At 34.6% G+C, this 24,474-nt stretch overlaps 1 protein-coding gene across 1 annotated transcript in view; it reads right to left on the reverse strand.

Annotated features, from left to right (window-relative positions):
* LOC109068835 (testis-expressed protein 264-like) overlaps window positions 1-24,474 on the reverse strand; it is a 57,350-nt gene that overhangs the window by 5,709 nt on the left and 27,167 nt on the right. Inside the window, exon 3 of the mRNA XM_042758702.1 lies at window positions 3,545-3,716. Within this exon, the coding sequence (XP_042614636.1) occupies window positions 3,545-3,716 (172 nt within the window). The remainder of the gene's footprint in view (window positions 1-3,544; window positions 3,717-24,474) is intronic.

Below are 24,474 nucleotides of genomic sequence, written 5' to 3' on the forward strand. Positions count from 1 at the left end.
CATTTTTGCAGATTTATGAAAAAAGAAAAACTGAAATATCACATGCTCCTAAGTATTCAGACCCTTTGCTCAGTATTTAGTAGAAGAACCCTTTTGATCTTATACACCCATGAGTCTTTTTGGGAAAGATGCAACAAGTTTTTCACACCTGGATTTGGGGATCCTCTGCCATTCCTCCTTTCAGATCCTCTCCAGTTCTCTCAGGTTGGATGGTAAACGTTGCTGGACAGCCATTTTCAGGTCTCTCCAGAGATGCTCAATTGGGTTTAAGTCAGGGCTCTGGCTGGGCCATTCAAGAACAGTCACGGAGTTGTTGTGAAGCCACTCCTTCGTTATTTTAGCTTTGTGCTTAGGGTCACTGTCTTGTTGGAAGGTGAACCTTCAGTCCAGTCTGAAGTCCTGAGCACTCTGGAGAAGGTTTTCGTCCAGGATATCCCTGTACTTGGCCGCATTAATTTTTCCCTCGATTGCAAACCAGTCGTCCTGTCCCTGCAGCTGGAAAAAAACACCCCCACAGCGTGATGCTGCCACCACCATGCTTCACTGTTGGGACTGTATTGGAAAGGTGATGAGCAGTGCCTGGTTTTCTCCACACATACCGCTTAGAATTAAGGCCAAAAAGTTCTATCATGGTCTCATCAGACCAGAGAATCTTATTTCTCACCATCTTGGAGTCCTTTAGGTGTTTTTTCATGTGTCTTGCACTGAGGAGAGGCTTCCGTCGGGCCACTCTGCCATCAAGCCCCGACTGGTGGAGGGCTGCAGTGATGGTTGACTTTCTACAACTTTCTCCCATCTCCCGACTGCATCTCTGGAGCTCAGCCACAGTGATTTTTAGGTTCTTCTTTACCTCTCTCACCAAGGCTCTTCTCCCCTGATAGCTCAGTTTGGCCGGACGGCCAGCTCTAGGAAGGGTTCTGGTCGTCCCAAATGTCTTCCATTTAAGGATTATGGAGGCCACTATGCTCTTAGGAACCTTAAGTGCAGCAGATTTTTTTTTGTAACCTTGGCCAGATCTGTGCCTTGCCACAATTCTGTCTCTGAGCTCTTTAGGCAGTTCCTTCGACCTCATGATTCTCATTTGCTCTGACATGCACTGTGAGCTTTAAGGTCTTATATAGACAGGTGTGAGGCTTTCCTAATCAAGTCCAATCAGTATAATCAAACACAGCTGGACTCAAATGAAGGTGTAGAACCATCTCAAGGATGATCAGAAGAAATGGACAGCACCTGAGTTAAATATATGCGTGTCACAGCAAAGGGTCTGAATACTTAGGACCATGTGATATTTCAGTTTTTCTTTTTTAATAAATGTGCAAAAATGTCAACAATTCTGTGTTTTTCTGTCAATATGGGGTGCTGTGTGTACATTAATGAGGAAAAAAAAAGAACTTAAATGATTTTAGCAAATGGCTGCAATATAACAAAGAGTGAAAAATTTAAGGGGTCTGAATACTTTCCGTACCCACTGTGTGTATGTATATATATATAGATATATATATATATATATATATATATATATATATATATATATATATATATACATATATATACCATACATACATACATACATACATACATACACACATATACATATATATATATATAAGCCCATCACTAACAGTGCAACAATACCATATTTAATTTTTTTAAATGTAATATATATTGTCACCTTGCAATTATAAGGTCCTATCTCCCTTTTTTTTTATCAAAATTGAGTTTATATATTATTGTTCTGTGACAACTTATTTACATTATGTAATTTTCTTTTTAAGTTGCGTAAATTCTGGGATTGATTTATGAAAGAGACTTGTTCCCCATATCCCATATCACTATACTACTCAGAATGCAGATAGAACCTTATAATTCCAAGGTGACCAGACAGACAGACAGACAGATGGGGTATATTATTAATAAAAGAGCATTGATATAAATATGGTTCCACTCTATATTTATATAGCTGAAATGCCTTTGTGTGAAAGCACAATGTGAACTGCTGCACACTCATATAGTGCCTAGCATGTGGTATGAACAAAGGTCACTGCATGTTCACGTCGAACTCACTGAATGCGTCCAATGAGCTTGAAATACCCACACTGAAATCCAAGCACTGATGGATGCATTTCTAAATGCGTAAATGTTAAGTTCTTCGGTTCTCGTTAAAGTAGCTAAGAGACAAAAAAGAAAGGAATGGATGGAGAAAGAGAGATGTGCTGAACTCCCCGCAATCCCCCAAAGAAGGAGTTTGATTCACAACTTGCACTTGTCAGATCCAGCTCAGCAGCTGTGATTGAACGGCCTTTAATTAAGAGAGCTGCAGGCACACACACACACACACATACACACACACACACACACACTGAGTTTAGCTGTTGTCCCGCTGGAGTAATGACTCTGTTTAGCTGTGCAGAGCAGAAAACAGCCCTCAGACTTTAGCATCAATCTTTTCACAGCCATTAGTTTTTGTGAACAGAGTGTGTTTTGTTATAATATAGCTGTGTGTGTGCCTTGCTCTTTAATTTTTCTCAGTTTCACAGAGCTTGTCAACTCACAACAGAGACATAATATGGCAGATAAGGTGTGACTACTGTGCAACTGCTCTGGAATAAATGCACGTGACATGATGAATGGGGGTGACTGAAGAACTGGACATTGAACATGGCGATAGAATAAGCCATCTGTCTTTAACTGCATAAAGACACAACTGCTATTTTCCTTTGCTAGACTGTGATATTTTTGAGAAAGGGATGAGAATCAAGAGTCAGCTCTTATTGAGAATTGCTATGGACTGATTTTCATGGCACTTGTTTCCATTAATGGAATGTCTGCATTTTTTCACACTGTAATGCATGTAATATATAATATATGCATCAGAGCCTTGAAATCATGAGCTTTGAATCATACAATTACAATTAATTATTATTAATGTTATAATAGTATAATAATATTAAAAGAAAATGAATACATCTTAATTTAATACTAAAATGTTTAATATTAAATTAAATATTAATTAAAAATAAATATTTAAAAATGTTTTCATTTGACTGCAAATTCATACTGACTATTAATGATTATGAATATGATTAATAATAACAACAGCAATTATTACAATCATCAAATAATCATCAAAAATAAGCAATACTAAATCTACTACAATATTCACTGAATACAATTTTTTCTCAATATGCTTTGGAATGATGCATTTACACATTTTTAATTTAAACAAATATTTTCATTTTACTTGATTTTTTATTTCACTTTTTTGAATATTTTATGAAAATCTATACTGATAAGTTTTGATGAAGAAGAAAATGATCAACATCATCATCATCAAAAATAATCAATACTAAAACTATGCAAGACCTCAAGAACTGCATATATGATTTGTTTTTACTGTTCTGTTAAAACCTAAAATTTAGCTCACAATTTCACAACAGGTTAAACAAAGCCCATGCTTATTTAAAATAGCAGATGAGTAATGAACGAACCGGCATCAATCCTAAACTCTCATTCTTATACTGGGCCGATGAGCATAGTAACATACCTGCAGCTGACTCTGTGACTTCAGCATCTTTATGCTCCACTGTTTCCTCAGATGTTTTCTTCTCAAGCAGTTCAGGCACACAGAAGTCCTTCTGATTCTCTAAAGGACACATGTAATGGATCAGATCACCTTTGCATATCTCCAGGAATGGGTATGCATTCAGACTCCTTTCCTAAGAAGAAAAAAGAGAGAAATATGATTAATGTTGCATACTCTCAATGACACAACTAATGCATTTATACTGCAGTCCTGTGCAGTGCTGAAACCACAGAGGAATGAATGAAATTCTTTTTTTTAAATATATAAAGAAATGAAAGAATTGTTCGTTTTTTGAGTCCATTTGACAAAGAAAAAAAAAACCTTCCTGCATTTTATTAGCTTATCATCCAACTGTTAGCTAACATGATTCAGCTATTATAATAATTTTGGGCAACATACAACAATAGCTATATAAACAACAAACCAAGGGATAAAAATAGTGGTAACACAAAGTCATTTGCTCTTTAATACTTTCAGTAGTTGTTAGAAAGGCAGAGCTCTGTGCACATGCACTATTTCCATCAGTCGTCTTCAGCAGAAAGACTGATTTAGCAGAAGGTGCGAGCGGGACTGTGCGTGTGCAAGGTGTGAATCAATAAGCAAATACCACACACATCTATACAAACTTGTAATGTGTGACACCTGTGTGTTGTTCATCACCAAAGATTGTCAGCAATTAACCCTTTTTGCATGGAACTGATCAAATATAGTGTGTTCTAACCGACACCCCATTTAGGAAAGCTAGATAGAACCTTTGACTAATACAGTTAAAACTTTCAGTCCTGCTATCGTACAGTACTAATTATTTCTGTTCATTATTGCTAAGAAGGGAATGACACTGTCCTCTGCAAAAGACCTTCAATGATGTCCCACCTCATTAGAATCAAACTTAGGTCAGACCTTTACTGATCAAACACACCAGCCTTATGACAACTTTGCAGCTGGACTAGGCAGGAGTTTACACCAATTAGTCTGCTTTTAACGAAGCAGCCTCATTAGGGATAAGACCAAATGCCACTGTAATGATCTGGAAGAACAATGCAACACAGCAAGAAGATCAGGCTGTTGCGCAAATAAAATCGCTAAGCGTGAAATCATTAACTAAAGTTAAGACATTCTAGACTACTATTTCGATTCTAGCATGTTTAAGCAAGAGGTCAAACACATTTAGATGTAAATAAACCACTGTTCCTTATCAAACTGAAGTTTTAAATCCTTATTTATTCATTTATGCACAGTAAGCCATACCTTAGTTTTATTTTTAGAAGCTTACATGTAACCCACAACACGAAGCTTATTGTTTCAGAGTACATTCAAATAAGAACAGATTTAAAATGCATAAAGTAAGAATATATGAATATTGCATATGACATGCCATTAAACATCATTAAGGTTTCCTCATATAGAATCAGAATACATGTGCAGAAAATACTTTGCAATGTATGGTAATAAAAATGCAGATCCTATAGCAACATCAGACAGGGCTGCAATATTCTTTTGCAATTTGAATGATTTGATATATATTTATATACATGGAGGATGTTATGTTCCACCGAGCCCCCAGGATAGAACTGTACTTCCATAATAGTACTGTCTCTTCATGCTGAGAGCTTTGTTTTGATACAGTAACGCTATTTAAGGCCCACAGAAATGACAAGTGCCATAATAAAACAAGGTACAGATTGAAACAAACACATACTGTATATGTACAAATATGCACAGGTGAACCTAACAGACACATGCCATTCATTAACAGATTAACTTTATTTTATATTTTAAACTATCATTATAAAACCATCACATTTACTTACAGAGACAAACTTTTTAAGTGGCAAAATGTTAAAGAACCGGAAAATATTAGGCTGAATTTTTTTTTTTTTTTTTTTTTCAAATCAGGTTACACTTTATTTTATAGTGTCCTTGTTATAGTGTAATTATACATTTAAGTACTGAGTTATATTAATTAACTACATGTACTCACTATATGGTTAGGGTTAGGATGAGGGATTGGTTTAGGGTTAGTTGCATGTAATTATACATAATTTATGTAACATAAGAAAAAATTTAAGTATTACCAAAAAAAAAAAAAAAATTAAAAAGGAAAAATATACAGACTAGCTTTATAAAATATATTATATACAATTTATGTATGTATAATTTAACATAATTTATTGATATAATTATACATAATTTATGTAACGTAATAAGGGAAAATTTAAGTGTTACAAAAAAAAAAAAACAATAGAAAGAAATATATATATATATATATATATATATATATATATATATATATATATATATATATATATATATATATATATATATATATATATATATATATATGGATAGCTTATCTTCAAACTAGGCTTAAAAGTAGGCTTTTTGGCAAATATGTGACCCTGGACCACAAAACCAGTCTTAAGTTGCTGGGGTATATTTGTAGCAATAGCCAAAAATACATTGTATGGGTCAGAATTATAGATATTTCTTTTATGCCAAAAATCATAAGGATATTAAGTAAAGATCATGTTCGATAATGATATTTTGTAAATTTCCTACTGTACAAATATCAAAACTTAATTTTTGATTAGTAATATGCATTGCTAAGAACTTCATTTGGACAACTTTAAAAGTGATTTTCTCTATTTAGATTTTTTTGCACCTTCAGATTCCAGATTTTCAAATAGTTGTATCTAAGCCAAATATAGTCCTATCCTAACAAACCATACATCAATGGAAAGCTTATTTATTCATATGATGTATAATTCTCAATTTTGAAAAAAAAAAAAAAGACACTTAAGACTTGTTTTGTGGTCCAGGGTCACATATAATTTCTTTATTTGAAATAATATATACCCCATCTCAAGAAGACCGTAAAAAGACTGAAGAGTAATGCTGAGTTAAAGATGTTTATCAGTTTCACTGTTCTCTTCCTCATTGCTAATTTAACGGTTGTATTCTAATCCTCAGTAAAAGAGTCCTGCTCTAAGCAGTATGAATCACCGGATACACATAAAGACTGCAGACCTTAGGGGCGCACATGCAAATGAGAGCACATCCCCTTGAACCAGGAGTGATAATGAGTGTGAGAGGAAAAAACAAAGACAATCCACTCCACACGGTCGCCCTCTTGAAAACAATGTCAAAACAATGATGGCACCAAAGCGAGAAATAAGAATAAGCGAACTGCACAAATCTGTCTGTAATGCTTAGTTCCTTTACCATCAAAACTAAGCATTAATGTACTATATATATTTAGGCATGTTTCGAAACATGTCACTATGATCCTTTCAAAGCTTGCAGTCTCTTATAGTAGTGCCATCTGATTGCTGTTCATCAACTGCGTCAACTAGCACTGCATTAATAACTACCTTCCAGACACCTCATTAGTGTAACAGCTTGTGCTCTCCATCACGACTCAGAGCGACACTTTCTGACAGACAACAAGCACTTAGCAGTCCAATATTTAAAAAAAGGAATTTTAAACACCTTTCACACTTTTCATGCATGTCGTGTAATCTAATAATGAATCTAATTACTGCCTATGAGATGTAATAATAATGATTAATAAGGCAAAGAATATAATGCCAACATGCACACTAGGTATGAAAGAGCCAGCGGTGCTCTGAGCAGGAAGTCTTTATGATAACTTTGACTGTCTTTGTTAGCACTTCTGTAGCTGTCATGGGGAAAACAAGTAATATTGCACTTTAATAGGTAATTAACCCAAGACCTCAATATCCTTTGCGACTGATATTTTACCTCATATGATCTTGGCTTGTAAATTGTACTGTCAAGTACAAGAAAAACAAATTAAAAAGACGGGGAATAAAACTAGTGTGGAAAAAATATTAAAAAGTGAGAATATTAAGTTTCAGAAGTTTCTATAATATTCTGAATGGGTTGTGATGCTTAGCAAATGCCACTAATTACACTATAATTCAATAGTCAGTAAGTATCACTTTAGTAGTAATATAAAATAAAGGCAAATGCACAGGCACACATTACATATGCTTCTATTATAAGGCACCTGTATCATTTTGAACGCACCACTGAGAAACCACCAGCCGTATATAAATAACACCTGGCGGTTCCAGCATCATCCATCTCTCAGAGCTCCTTTATTATTTTGTTTATTTTCTTTTTTTGTTGTTCATAGAAATAAATAAATAACTAGCCACTAGATTAACCAGGCCCATTATAATTGAAAGTACGCTTCCAGAATTAACAGTTTTAATTACATAGAGACGATGCTCCATTTTCCTCGTTGCTCTTTTGTATGCGAAACCACACCCTCGGTGGTGGCCGCTGGGCGGGTATTACCCAGTCCAATGAGTCCACATGACTCCACTTACCCTGAGCTAGACGGGGTGCAATCAGAAGATAATGAAAGGAAACATCACCTCCTCAGCAGGATGAAAAGTGAGTAAGCAATCATGAGAGCTCGAATGATGGGGCTTTTTCTGTCAAAGTGAATTCTACAGAAAAGCGACACATGTTGTCGGGACTGTTAACAGCCAAATTCAGTAAAAAAAAAAAAAAAACATCTACTTCTAATTAGAATTACGCAAGTCATGGGGCAACACACCTCAACCAGCCAGGTGGTTTGCAGTTCTTTTAAGATGGTTTAGCCAAGCCAAGCCAAGTTGACGTCTAAATGGTTTCTAGTCAGCCAGCTGGGCTCCCATCCCAATAAAATAAGGATGCACCAATATTAAAAATCTGTCTGAAATAGATTAGTTGATAATTAGCTTCATGTTATGGACAATATTTATTATTATCATTATTTTGCCACTTTTCATGCTTATTTGGACAGTACAAAGCAGACAGAAAGCAACTGGGGACTCGAACTTCAATCATGTAATGGCAAATAATTAATAAATGGTAGTCATTAAAAGTCTATACTATTTTATCTAAATTAAAATAAAATAAATAAACTAAAATAAACTGTTTAAATTGCAATATATATATATCTATATATATATATATATATATATATATATAATATATATATATATATATATATATATATATATATATATATATATACAGGTCCTTCTCAAAAAATTAGCATATTGTGAAAAAGTTCATTATTTTCCATAATGTAATGATAAAAATTAAACTTTCATATATTTTAGATTCATTGCACACCCAACTGAAATATTTCAGGTCTTTTATTGTTTTAATACTGATGATTTTGGCATACAGCTCATGAAAATCTCAAAAAATTAGCATATTAGCAAAATTAGCATATCATGAAAAGGTTCTCTAAACGAGCTATTAACCTAATCATCTGAATCAACTAATTAACTCTAAACACCTGCAAAAGATTCCTGAGGCTTTTAAAAACTCCCAGCCTGGTTCATTACTCAAAACCGCAATCATGGGTAAGACTGCCGACCTGACTGCTGTCCAGAAGGCCATCATTGACACCCTCAAGCGAGAGGGTTAGAACGAATAGGCTGTTCCCAGAGTGCTGTATCAAGGCACCTCAGTGGGAAGTCTGTGGGAAGGAAAAAGTGTGGCAAAAAAACGCTGCACAACGAGAAGAGGTGACCGGACCCTGAGGAAGATTGTGGAGAAGGACCGATTCCAGACCTTGGGGGACCTGCGGAAGCAGTGGACTGAGTCTGGAGTAGAAACATCCAGAGCCACCGTGCACAGGCGTGTGCTTTTGAACCAGAAACAGCGGCAGAAGCGCCTGACCTGGGCTACAGAGAAGCAGCACTGGACTGTTGCTCAGTGGTCCAAAGTACTTTTTTCGGATGAAAGCAAATTTTGCATGTCATTCGGAAATCAAGGTGCCAGAGTCTGGAGGAAGACTGGGGAGAAGGAAATGCCAAAATGCCTGAAGTCCAGTGTCAAGTACCCACAGTCAGTGATGGTCTGGGGTGCCATGTCAGCTGCTGGTGTTGGTCCACTGTGTTTTATCAAGGGCAGGGTCAATGCAGCTAGCTATCAGGAGATTTTGGAGCACTTCATGCTTCCATCTGCTGAAAAGCTTTATGGAGATGAAGATTTCGTTTTTTCAGCACGACCTGGCACCTGCTCACAGTGCCAAAACCACTGGTAAATGGTTTACTGACCATGGTATTACTGTGCTCAATTGGCCTGCCAACTCTCCTGACCTGAACCCCATAGAGAATCTGTGGGATATTGCGAAGGGATATTTAAGGTTCGCAAGACCCAACACTCTGGATGAGCTTAAGGCCGCTATCGAAGCATTCTGGGCCTCCATAACACCTCAGCAGTGCCACAGGCTTATTGCCTCCATGCCACGCCGCATTGAAGCAGTCATTTCTGCAAAAGGATTCCCGACCAAGTATTGAGTGCATAACTGAACATAATTATTTGAAGGTTGACTTTTTTTATATTAAAAACACTTTTCTTTTATTGGTCGGATGAAATATGCTAATTTTTTGAGATTTGGGAATTTTGGGTTTTCATGAGCTGTATGCCAAAATCATCAGTATTAAAACATTAAAGACCTGAAATATTTCAGTTGGTGTGCAATGAATCTAAAATATATGAAAGTTTAATTTTTATCATTACATTATGGAAAATAATGAACTTTTTCACAATATGCTAATTTTTTGAGAAGGACCTGTATATAATTTTTTTTAGTGATGTATTGTTTTAAATTTTTATTTTTTTTGAGATTTTTTTTAGATATCATTTTTAAGAGTATTTTTTTTTTTTTTTTTTTAGATTTTATTTTTTTTGAGTTTTATAAAGACAAAGGTAATCTACATACAGAGTTAAATATCCAATTTTGGCAGCTACATTTATACATTTATTGACAGCTATATTTATCTAATATGAACCAATAAATACAATAAATAAAAAAACAATAAATAAAAAAATCTCTAATATCGGCCAATAAACAATATGGTACCGATGCATCATGCATCCTTACTATAAAACAATCAAATCAGACCAGTCTGGCCATCTTGGAGACAGGTAATATAGGTCTCTATATTGGTCATATTTAGTGTAAAAAGAGATGAGAGTAGAAAGAGAGTAGAAATGTAATTAAGAAACATTTTAGGCCAGACTTGATCCTGTGACATCCACATAAGCACTACTGTACATCTCCAATGCAGCAACAGTTACCCACTAAGCATTGGCCTAACTCTATTCATTAAGTGTAATGGTATATCATTTAGAAATGTCTCTACATGCTGAAACAAGCTTCCATCAAAGAGGTCATGATGATTTGATACCTGTCCAAGAGATAAAAGGCTATTTATTCCCCATCGACAGGTGAGATTTGTGCAGAGAAAGTCAATGTCTCCTGATAGATCCCTGTATTCCGCTATGATTCAGCTCAGTCCAGGCCAATTACTCCTTTATAGATCAAGCTGTCTAAAGTGTGTAGCACAGTAGAGCACATGCAACATGTGAAACAGCTTTCATCTTTAAAGCACTCTCATCAAATCCTTCCAAAAATAAATAAATAAAAATTCACTTCAGGACATGTTAAACTTGTGAAACACAAAGATGGTGAAGTTGTCCTGGGTTCACTCAGGGCCTGTCATGACGGCACTAAGAATAGTTTTGAAATCAATTGGAATAAACCTCTACGTGTTTGCTTTTAAACATTTTTCACTTGAGAGTTGAGGGTGTCTGGAACAGATGTGTCTCTGGATGACAAATAAACATAAATAATAATGGGATAAAACATATACAACCCTGGAAAAAAAGGCATGAATGAATGAAGAAACATTAGCATAAAAAATAAAAATAAGTAAGTAAGGACACCCATTTTCCCTCCCACTAACCAACTGCCATTAAACCACAAAAACCAAGGTAACAAGCGAGGTGTACAAGATAAAGATGTATGTCAGTGCCCTTGTGAATATAAATAGCCTGTTTCATTTTTACTCCCACAAGTCATTCTACACAAGGGTTTCAAATAAGGGTTCTAGAGGGTTTCAAGCAAGAGGGTTACAGGGGGGGAAAAAACAAGCAAATAAAAAAGGTTATTATACATTTATAGAGCCGTAAAAATAAACAGTAAAATCACTATTATTACGAAAATGATTTATTGTGAAATGCGCTATACAAATATACAAATAAATTGAATGTGTCTGTCTTCAGGTTTATATATCTAACATTACTCTAATAGCGGGCAGATAAACCTAATGTTAATACTTTTCAGATAATATTTTAATTATTTGCTCTGGGGTCTGAACAGTAATATACAAGTTAATTTAGTTTTGCAAATAGCATATGAATAATACATACAATGAGTAATGCTAGTGTTCAAAAGTTTGTTTTATTGAATTACTTATGTATTATGTATGTATGTAAATATGATTTATTTATTTATTAATGACTACTGAAAAGTCAGCTTTGTCATCACATTTTAAATGATATTAAAATAGAAAGTTTTATTGCATTTATATGCTGTTTACATAATGGTTAAATACTGATCAAGTGCCCTGCTTCAGCCACGTTCCATAAGCAAGACCTTCAAACTGAGTGGCCTGTATTAAAACATCAGTGTTGAATCCCTTCTTGTTTGGTGTCACAGAGTGTTGTAATTGTGGGGCTGGACACAGAGATACAAGGGACGGGCAGTGCATGACAACCAAGTCACGTGGAATGCCAGACGTATAAACATCTGCATCAGTGGTGACACATGAAACTCAAGTAGGACTCCACCACATAGAGGTAAATGGAAAGAAGAAAACAACATGAGAGAGAAAGAGAGAGAGAGAGAAATGGAATGTGAGGGCACCTACAGCTAATTGGTTTTTCTACCCTGTACTACTCATGTTTTCTTAAGAGTAAATTAGCAGGTTAAAAATCAATCAAATGTAATTTGAAAGTCCATTAAGAATTAAACAACATCCAGTAGAACTAAACCAAATCACAAAGCAAATTAAAGGAAAAGTACCAATGAAATATGAGAGCTAATCCACTGGTGTTAACAGATTTAATTGTTCAGCATGCTCACCGTGTCATCAAAAATATTATTAAATTTTTTAGGAGCCCTAAATTAGCTAGTTTGTATAAACACACTTTACAGTGTACTGCATGGCCTTAGAGGAAGTCTGCGAGAGGGAATCCGAGGAAGAGTGACAGAAGGGGAACACTCCAGGGAAATGTCGTGACTTTGTTCTTTCAGGCAGCTGCTCCATGGATTTGTCTCCTCCCACAAACAGAATGTGAGCACTCACAGGTAAGCACATCCCCAATCTCCCTCATCTCCCTGGGCTCCCACTGTTACATAATACACATCTCTCTCAGTGCAATCGGAGTCCAGCCATGAGAGCTGAGAGCTGCTCCTATGTGAGTCAACAAATCCAAATTTCAGAAGACAAATTTGATGATTAGCTGCTATTACGGTTGTCACAAATGCATAATTTTAGTAGCTGATACTATAAATCTAATAAAATTTCACAGATCTCAATGCCAGTTTTGATAGCACAGCAATTACATAATTGTGCTCTCTCCAACAAGGTTTCAAGTAAACTTCAGAATCAACACTATAAGCTATCTTTATTTGTTCCATTTATGTTCTATTTGTGGATGGTTATGGCTGCCAGGTAAGGCAGATAAATAAGTACCACTGCACTAAAGTCTGTTCAGGTCAAAGTGGATGTCCTCTAAACAACAACCCACCTGCTCTTTTAACTCTAGTTTGTGATAAAAATAGTTCACAGAGCAGGGAGGAAGTACGCCACACGAAAGGTGTTTTAACAGTAATTTTAACAGTAAAGTAATTTTTTTTTTTTTGGAGAACCAGCTCTGTATAAAATAAATTTGGTCTGATTAATGATTCCTGAACATCTGCATGCTTTTTACAAAATAAATAAATAAATAAATATTATTTATCATTTGGACAGATTATATTGGGCTGATTATCTGAAATAATAAAAAAAATGCTGCAAAAGCATCTAAAGAATCAGTATTTGAATAAATATGTGGATTTTTTTTCTTACAATTATTTAATACATTTTAAATAATCAGTATTTTTGTCCCATTTTCCAATAAAAATCTCAACATTCAAACATATCTATACAACGTTAAAACTAGAAAATAAATATAGCTTAAGTCAAAATCTAATAAAATTTAGTGCTGTTTATGGTCCTTTTTAAAGATGTTTATATATTTGTACTGAAAAACAAAACAAACACACTGAATAAGACAATACATTTTAATTAGTGCTGTCAAATCGATTAATGATATCCAAAAAAAAGTTTTTGTTTACATAATATATGTGTGTGTACTGTGTATATTTATATTTATATGTATATATAAATACACACACACACACACACACACACACACACACATATATATATATTATATTATATATATCTTAAAAAATAATATATATATATATATATTAAGAAATATTTATGTATTACATATTTTTCTTAAACATAAATGTATGTGTGTGTGTTTATATATACATATAAATATACATAGTACACATACATATATTATGTAAACACATACTTTTATTTCGGAAGTGATTACTCGCGATTAATCGATTAGACAGCACTATTTTTAATAAAATCATTTCTTACAATTTCCAACCATACCAACAGAGCCAAATAATATTTTTCTTTTGTAAAAGAGCTCTTTTCAGCAATCGCATCTGTATAAAAAAAAAAAGTAAGCAAAATCTGATTTTCGTCCTTCAAATCATTCACTCATAAGGAATTCACTGCGGCTATACTCAGCAGGAGCAGGAGGAGGAGATGAGGATCATGAACAGAGAGCGACTAGACATGCCCATCAAAAGTGAGTGAGAAATAGGAGGCCTATCAGTCACCTGAGGCATAATAAGACACGAGGACAGCAGCTGACAGCACACGCATCTATTTGTGAGACAACAAATGAGGGTGACAGTCCACTGAATAATGAGGAAGAGGTCAGAGAGAGGAGGAGACAGATACTTCAGGGAAGAGAGAAAGCGAGGGGCCATTTAAGTCTCCTATAAAGAATGACAGGAAGTAGCTTCAAGACCATCGCAACAGCATTCCCGCTTCCTTTGCCCAGGAGTTTCAAACACAAGGTCTGATCATCCTTGCTCGCAAGCTCTCCAACTAACAACAAATATCCCTACCTATTCTTAGACCAGCCATTTCTTACAAGGATCCCTGGGCAACATACAGATGCTGGAATTAATACATCCACAAATCACAGTGACAATTGGCGACAGTCCCCAGAGCCCTTCCTCCCCAGCCTATTTACTTTCATACGCTGTCACACACTCGCGGACACACGGATCTGTGAGAATAGAAGCAAACTCCATTTCACACCTCCGGTGCTGTTCAATTCCGACCATCCCTTGTGGTCGCACGCTTGAAGTGGGCTGTATTTTTATCTTACATGATAACACCTTTATTCTTCCCCCTCCATCCGCGCGGGCATGTCCAAACCAGCGACAAAGTTCTGAAAGTTTTCTTTTTTTTCCCACACAGAACAAATGAACACACTCGGGACAGCGTGTGCATCTTTGTGAAGTGTGTCTGGGTATGAGTGGGTGGGTGGGTGTGCACCCCGCGTGTACCCTGCAGATCGATACACCACGTTTTCCTGATGAACAGTAATTGTGGGGACTGAGTCAACAGCGGTGCCCGAGTTGACACAGAAGTCCTAAATCAATTGGCTGAGCTGGGGGAGAACGTAGCCAATCAACACTGATCTAACAGTCACAGTTCAATACTTTTTTTTGTAAATCTAAATGGATTACTCTGCTGTTGTTTAAAGGGATGAACCTCAGAAAATAAAAGTCTCAGTCATATTTAAGTCAAAAATCAAAAGATAAAAATAGCTAATTATATTTTTCAAATTGCGACATTTTCCAAACAACTTTAATTACAAACAAACACCCTTCAAATTTTCTTTACTAATCATTTTAAACAGTAATAAAAATCATGGTGTCGGGATCAAAATATGTATATATTTTTAGAAATATTCATGCGACTTAATTAGTTATTGGTTAAGAATAATTATTATTTTTTAAATATTCATAAGTTATGTTATTAATGTAGTGTAATGGGGCTTTATTTATTGAGTAAAAAAGCAAAAATACATTTATTAAAATTGCTAATGGACACTAAAAAATAATCAGTATGATAATAGTCATTAAAATAACATAACAAATATGTGTGCGTGTGTGTACTACATTTTACTACAACATTAAAAACATAACTTTCATAAATAATTTAATCAAATATTATATTACAGTGGGTTCCTAGTTACTATGGATTGGGTATGGATGTGCAGATTTATTTATTTTTTTATGGTAACAAACGGACTTCATTTTTTTTTTTTTTTTGCAAAATGGAATTTATTTATTTACATATATTCTTCTCATTTTACGATAAACTCAGAAATTTCTTTACAGTATTCATGAGGTTCATCTACACTGAAAAAGAATTGGTGTAGGATTCGTTTTGAAACCGTTTTTACTCAAAAACTGCTAGTCAATTTCACAAATAATTGCAAAGAAACCAATATAAACAGAAAAGTTTGATGTAGAAAGACTGAAATAATATTTTCTTTATATCTTTGAAAATCATTTTTTACAGTGCAAAACACACCAACATACCGTCAAACTTATCCACAGGTGATTTTCCTTGAGTTTTAGAATCCTTTATTTACTTACAAGGAAAACATGAGTGCATGTTCTGTGCATGGATCAAAATTTAATTCCTGGAGATATTCTTTCCTCTAAAAACATATACAATACAGCTCAGCACAAACAAATCTGTTTGGCAGGGGACACGTCTAGCTCATCTGGTCTCATCACCATACGTCATCAGAAAATGTGCTGCTGGTGGTGTCAGGGTCAGCTCTGCAGGACATACATTCTCATCCTACCAATCTGAGCTATAAGGGCCATAGGGTGGCGTGATGATGACAATGAGAGAATGAGACAAAAGACAATACCTGGAGAGTAAAAAGACATTTCTGGCTCGACACTCTAGGTGTTTTGAGTCTGACTGTAACGGTGGTACATTGCTGAATCTTTAAGCAGAGAAAATATCTTAGCAAAAAAAAAGCCATAATGCTTTTAAGGTGTTTTCTACGGGATGTAGAAAAGCACATTCAGATAATGCAATAGGAGATTTTATGCAATAGTTCATTCTGGTTCTCAAATCTGATTGGTTGAGAACTGTGAGATATTGTACTGGTATCGCTACAGGAACGCCCTTTAAATCACCTGGCTTCCCATATTTCTCACAGCGAGTGTCATGGTGGACGCCCAAATCCACTGAAATGTAAAAATAATACCGTTTTTGTGTCACAGAACATAGTTTTAAGAGTTTTTTGGCGAGAATGTGCTTGTTTAGACTATAGACAAATATATGGTTTGTCAATAAAGATAACGTCTATTTGAAAAATTACTTCGACGTTTTCTGGGATGTGAGCTCCAGGGCTTCAGTGGCGGTTCAGTGCTCGTAAACCCGCCGAGAGCAGCCTCACCTCGGCCAGATCTTTTGGAATTTACCGCTGGCTCTGTTGTCTCTATAGTGGTTAAACATAAAATATAATTTGTTTTGGATAATTCTAACAGGCAATCTTTGGTTTCATTAATCTATTGTTTGTTCCAGAGCAAATAGTTTTGGCTGAGGGCAAAATCTCTTCACAATATATTTTATGCAAAGTGATGGTTGAGATTTTATTGAATTAAAAATACTTAGAAGTCCTAACCATACCCCCAAAACATTTTGAGATAATTTATTACTAAATTAATAATTTTGTTGTTGTTGTATAAAGATATTTACACTTTTACCAAAAACTGTACAGAGAAAAAAAAAAAAAAAAAGATTTAAAAACAACTGTGATATATTTTGTATTATTTATGGTAATAATAATAACAATAACACACTTGCTAACATGTATTATGATATATTATGAATATTTATTATTACTATTTATTTTGTACAATTATTATTATTAACAATTATTGTGCCAAATAAACAATAACTAAAAATTGCCTCTGTAAAAAACAAATAAATAAATAAATAAATATTTTGCTGTGGTAAATATAAAAGATATCTGAGTAAATAACTCATGAACTTAATAAATTGGACAAGTTCTGGAGGCTTCTTTCTTATAGGAACTCTGATTGTCTGTTCCAGGAAGACTATGCCTTTTTTGTTTGCATTATTTATTTATTTGTGTACGTATTTATGTATTTATTTATTACATAGAATACATAGAATTTACCTGTTACACATTTTAGCACTTTCTATTTGTACATTGTTGGTACTGTACATGTTTGTTAAATAATAATATTAAAAAGTATAAATCCGTATCCATATCGGATGCAAAAAAAAAAAAAAAAAAATCCTATATTGGTCAGTCTCTAAAAATAATCCTGTTGATTGTCAGCATGTCAGTTCTTCCTACCTTGCAATGAGCTGTTCTGGACATTAAGTCAGTTCTTCCAGATATAATTTCATGGAAACCAACCACAGCATCTCTCTGGACTTCATTAATGGTTAACCTCGAAACACTCTTCAAAATGTTCACAATCCTGAGCCCATTCAAACAGAAGGATGTTGCCACATCCATGCAGCTTATTGTCATTATTAGTTCATGAAAACTGACAAAGGAAACTAATCTTATTCACACAGACTACTATGTTTTTTTTAGACTGCAATGACGACGGAAGACCAAAACAGACATCTGTTGATGCAGTGCCAAGTCTTGCACTGAAGGAGCTAAAAAAGAATTAGCACAATTGTGTTTGCCATCTGCTGCACCTCTGTGCTTCCCGCTAACATCCAAAGCACAATGCTGTGATACGGGGCAGTTTTGTTACGTTAGTTTGGCCTGTTTTTTATGGTTGAAATTCTGCACTTGCTAATTGGGTTTGTACTCCCCTGTTGGGATGTCAGAGAGCTATGTCAGCAGTCCAGTTTCCCAGCGAGAGTTTGTGCTGTTGTGGCCAGAACTGCATGGCCTGAGGCTGAGAAGAATATAATGCAGGTAAATGATGACAGAGAGGAATTTAAAACCCAACGGGAAAGATGAGAGCAGAAATAACACTCAAACACAGGCACGGTGCCATTTTTTCTCAGAGTGCATTAGCTGAACGTAAATAAAATGAGAAGTTGGGGTGTGCTAATGTCGAGAGGCTGATTATATGTTTTATTGGTGTTTCGGTCAGGCGAGTCTGTGAAACTGAAAGACCTACCCAGGAGGGAGAACTTTAGACATTTTCTCTGAATCATCAAAACAGTCTTACATGACATTCATTCAAAGAGCCAGCAGGCAATAACTATAAGAAGCTGAGCAGTAGATGGTTGTACAGTACAACACAATAACAGTACATAATAGCTGACAAGTGTTTCTCCTTGTGTTTGGTAGTAAGAAAGGATCATGTCCACAAAGAGACAAACATGAATCATATTTATTTTTTTAAGAGACAATCAGTAAACGAGAAATTATTTGGTGTGGGCAAACAATGCTTGATAAATCTGTGACTATAACCAAAAATGTAAAACTGTATCAGCTATTTATTTATTTATGTATGTATGTATGTATGTATGTATGTATGTATGTATGTATGTATTTATTTATTTATTTATTTATTTATTATTATTGAATTTGTCTCATTGGCCATTATTGGAAGGAAATAATATTGGCTTTTTAATTTCCCATCCATTAAACTATTTTTCTATAGCTGTTTTTTTTTTTCGTATATATTTTGTATATACAGTATTTGTGATATTTGTATCCCCTTTTTTATTACAAATTTAAAAAGTGTATATACTTGCTTGATTTTTTTAATACAATTTTTATTTTTTTATAATAGTAAAAACACTTCCAATATCTACAATGGAAACATTTACCATATAAATTTTTAGATGAGCATTTAAAAAAAAATCATGTGAGAAAATATCTTCGCATATCTTCAAAAAGAAGCACTGCTTTATTCATACACTGTTTTTTTCAACATAAAATTTTTTCTCATAATTTAAATTCTTGGATGGAAACCATGTAATTACACTTGAAGCTGAGTGACACACGATTATAAAATAGCAAAATGAATTTTAGACTTACAGTATAATATTGGCAATCATACAGGTTCCAGCCATAGTAAAAATCGTTATTTGTCATAAATAAATATATACATTTACATCCATGCTGTGACTTTTTATAAACTCTCTACTAGACCTGTGTCCTGTTCCATTCAATTTTTTTTTTAAGAAAAGGTGTTCTGCTGGTGACTAATGCAGAGTGCCAAAGTGATGCATGTAATAAACTCTGTCTTGAGTTTTGTCAGTTTAGCTGTACTTACTCCTTCATCCAGAGGTCTGGCTTAAGTGAGCTTGTTGCCAGGGCAACCGTCTCCTCTGAGCATCACTTTTCCACGGAGACAGAATTTTTTGATATTCCAAGGGATTGAGAGAGAGAAGGTGGGTGAGAGGAGTAGAGTGCTTTGCTGTGTCCTCCGAGGCAGACAGACTCTAGTACACACAAGTACCATGTGTTAACTAAACACAACAACTCAAACATCACTGACTACATAAAACCTTGGCAGTCTCAGAGATGCACAGACTGTAAACCAGGAAGAGCACTATATTTTTATTTTTTGGAAGAAAATGCTTGCATGTGCAAAACTCAATGCCAATTTGCTATGGTGTTCATGGAGGTTTTATGAATAAATTCAAAACCTCACATGAATCTTTTTCGCTAAATATTACTAGTTTAAAAATCATAATGTTATGATTTCATTCTCAAAATTGTAGGAATTTTTGCCCTGCAAATTTGCTTCTGCATGCAAAACTCACTGCCACTATGCTATGGTGTTTAGGGAGGTTGCCAATTTTAAAAATACATTTGAAAAATGATTTACAAAACCTTACTTGAACATTTGTTAAAATCTCAATGTTATGATTTTATTCTCAAAATTGTAAGAATTAATTTGTAAAATTAATTTACCTTACTTTTAAAATTACTAGTTTTAATTCATAATGCTACAGCTTTATTAACATTATTTCGGCTCTATTTTAAGAATATTACTATAAAAAGACAATTAATAAAAAAAAAATAAAAAAACCCCTGAAAAGACCAACTAAAGACACAGAAAAACATAAGACAAACTACTCATAAAATTAAACTCATCCTCATCAAATCACATTGATTTGAAGCATCATTAATGCATGCAGTTTATTAATTTTAGCAATTAATAACAATAATAACAATACTTTAAAGCACCCTTAATTAATTTATAATCAATCAATAATTAATTTACAATCTTTGTAAAACCTCAGAGAAAACATATAGAGAAAAATATGAGCACCAAAACTGCCACAATTCCATATGGGAGACAAATTCTTGCATTCACACATACAAGGAACATGAAAGAAAATGAGGGAAATGGAACTAGAGGAAGTGGATTGGGAAAGGTTCTGCGCCATGTGACTGCAGCAAATGGAAATGTTATCCCTCATCATTAGTGCACGACTAACAGTCGGACTAACAAAAAGTGCATATTAGTGTGACTGTGCAACTGAGTGAGCAAGCAACAGGGCACAAAAAGGCATGGGGCATAATATAGGTCAGATTATCATGTCTTGTGTCTTGTGCCTAATGCCATGAAAAACAGATCAACTCCCAAGGCAGTAGAATGGTGTTGGTCATAGGTGGTGCTATGGAATGCTAATGGCAGAGGATAGATGAGATTTCCACTGATGCATATGCACATTTGTGCAGCCGCTAACTCCATGCACAAGCCAAAGACATAGACATGGTGTTTGCCATGCCTCAGTGGGGTTTTTTTTTTTGCCAATCTCTCAAAGCCTGACCTACACTGAGCCCTGTCATAAGGAAGAATTTATTTGGTATTGAGTGACATAATACCAAATGGAGCGAATATAGCTTTTACAAAAGGGAAATATATATATATATATATATATATATATATATATATATATATATATATATATATATATATATATATATATATATATATATATATATATATATATATATATATATAATTTTGAATCTATTTTCCCCACATTTCTGGAAGAGGGTTTTGATCTGAGTTAATTAAATGTGTTGCTTTGTTAAGCTACCATTCAATCACACAATAGTCTTCTGTTTATTAAAAGCTCATACTGCAGTTCTGTTGTCTGAATTCTGAAAGGCTTTCAATATTTTCATTGTTCATCAGGTGAAAAACAATTATTGTGAAAGTGATTCCAGTGATATCGTTTATCAGTATGGCTATCATTGTGGCACTCTTCAATTGTTTTACATTTAAAATGATTTTTAAAACTATATCTTTATCATCACTGTTATAGTTAAAGTCTTTGGTGTGAACAGGCCTTTACTTAATAAAGTACCCAAGAATATATGCAAAAAAAGCTGAAAAGTAATTTTTGGTAAATAGATAAATAAATAAAAATGTCCCAACATTTAAGCAAATTTAACAGTAAAGTTGTGGTGAATTGTGGTGAGTAGTGTGCAGAAATGTTCAGCTCCTTCTTCTCTACAACTGGTTTTGTGTTTAAAGTCACCATGAAATCAAAATGGACAATTCCTATTTAAATGGAATACTGCAGTGTGTTTATTGCAATGTTTATTTAATTTAAGATTCCTATTTCTAATTCTTACACAGTGAGAAACGACTACTTACAAGACGGCAACCTTATGTCAAACAAAATAGGTTTTTCCAAGCAACCAATATGACTAGAATCACATTGCGAGTGTACATCATTTTAATCATTTTTGTAAAAAATACTATTCATTTGTCCTTGCACCTGCTCCCTCTATCTCTTTCTATCTTTTTCCAGACTTAACATGTGCTCATTCATCTGTCCCCTGTCATCCCTTTGTACCCACATGCACCATTTACCTCTGTCCCCTCTGTGGAAATCACTCACTGCCTATCGACACAACACAAGATGCATTTTAGCATAGCTCAACACCCTCGACACGAGGCGCTACATTCCCCTGCCACAGGATCACGACAAATTAAACTACCATCAACATCACAAAAGCATCCATTAATGTCACCCACACAACTATAACTTTTATGAACCCATTCTCTAATCGAAGGAGGATGTGAATAGATCTTTGACGAGTTTCCCACTGCACACTAACCACCAGGACGCTGCAGTCCCTCAGGAAGATGAAGGGATGGGTGGCTAGAGGTCTGTGGGTCGATTGCGGTAGGTTAATGGCCTCCAGCCCCCCTCTACATTCACAAGGGATAACAGGAGTAGAAAGAAGTGCTTTCCGCTCATGGGCACTAAGGCAGGAGTGGTGCAATGTAAGTTTGATTGCCCTCCCATTGCCTGTGTCAATCAATAGCCGCTGGTGGAAGGAACCTAGCTGAGTTAAAACACCGCTTCCACCCCTTGGAGCTGAGAAGTCTGGTGGCACTCAGGTGGATGAGACTCAACCCCAGCAGGCTGAGAGAGCATGAGCAGCGCATTACTGTGTCTAAGCCAGAGGGATTCAACAGAAAAAAGTGGTTTTAGCATCCCTCTAACTGACTGAAAGATATTACCTTCTTCTTCTTCTTCATTTTTCCCCAATGTACTTCAGTTTATGGATCAACTTAGTCCACTAAACTAATATCTGGTATTTGGCTATGGCTTTCTACCGTGTTTGGTACTGTACACAAAGGACAAATCTCAAAATTGAGGCAAAATAGTCTGGAACATAAACCAGGGGTCTTGAGATATTGTTTAAAAAGCTAAGCTCAGCTCGCTTTAATTTCCTGCTGAAGATAGCAAAAATATGGTCTTCATGATACTATATGCTAAAGATTTAATAAAACTACCAAAGATGCGTATCTGACTTCTGTACATGTCTGTACATCAGCATTTAAAAATTAGCACAGACAGAATGCATTCTTTGTAAACAGGTTCTTAATATCAAAATCAGCTTCTATAAAAGAGAAAATGTGAGAGAAATGTCAATTATACATGCCTTTCATTCAATAATCAAAGGGGTTGATAAAAATATTTATTCAAAATAACATTACAATAATAATAATTAAAAAAACTTTTATTTAGCAAGGATGCATTAAATTAATCAAATGTGACAGTAAAGACGTTTAACATCCATTCTGAAAAAAATATTTTCACAAAAATATTAAGCAGAGAAACACTGACAATAATAAGAAATGTTTTTTGAGCACCAAATTATTCCTTTAGATTTCTCATTCAGCTTTGCCTTCTCAGGAATAAAATACATGGCTGAAAATATCTTAAAAAAGAAAGCAGCAAACAATTATTTTGTTTTAGAATCTAAAACAATTATTTTAGATTCTAATAATAATTCACAATATTACTGCATTTTGATCAAACAAATGCAGCCTTGGTGGCATAAGAGACTTAGTTAACTACAAGCGCTAATCTAATCTTCGAGTCTCTTGTCAGAAGTACAATTTCATCTATATTAGCCAATATTAAAATAAAAAATGAATACAAGATAAGAGTTCTTTATTTCTGACTGTTTACTTGAATACTTTTTTGATTGACTTCAAACACTGGTTAATTAATGTACATCTTCTATAGTTTTGAATTGTTGTAACTTTTTTTTTTTTTTTGTAAATAAGTGTGCGCCAAAGCATATTAGTTTTTGGTGTAAATAATCACCAAAATTCACTTATATGGTTACTGACTGCTGAAATCTTGGTAATTTGATAAAATACTTAGAAGGTAGGTCTATGAAAACCGTAAACAGCAAGCAAGATGACATCAGTGATTTAAAAGCTTTTACACACTTTTTAAGATGTTCATCAAATGTTTGTGTGCTTAAAAAGAACACAATGCCTTTCAGGTGATGCACTCTAAAAATATATCAGAGGTGCGTGTGCTTAATAGTTATGAGTCTGCTGTTCATAAGTTCATCTATCCATTTAGTCCATCGCTATAGTTATTCACTACCGT

The sequence above is a fragment of the Cyprinus carpio genome, chromosome A6 (genome assembly GCF_018340385.1).
Source record: "Cyprinus carpio isolate SPL01 chromosome A6, ASM1834038v1, whole genome shotgun sequence".
Taxonomy (NCBI): Eukaryota; Metazoa; Chordata; class Actinopteri; order Cypriniformes; family Cyprinidae; genus Cyprinus; species Cyprinus carpio.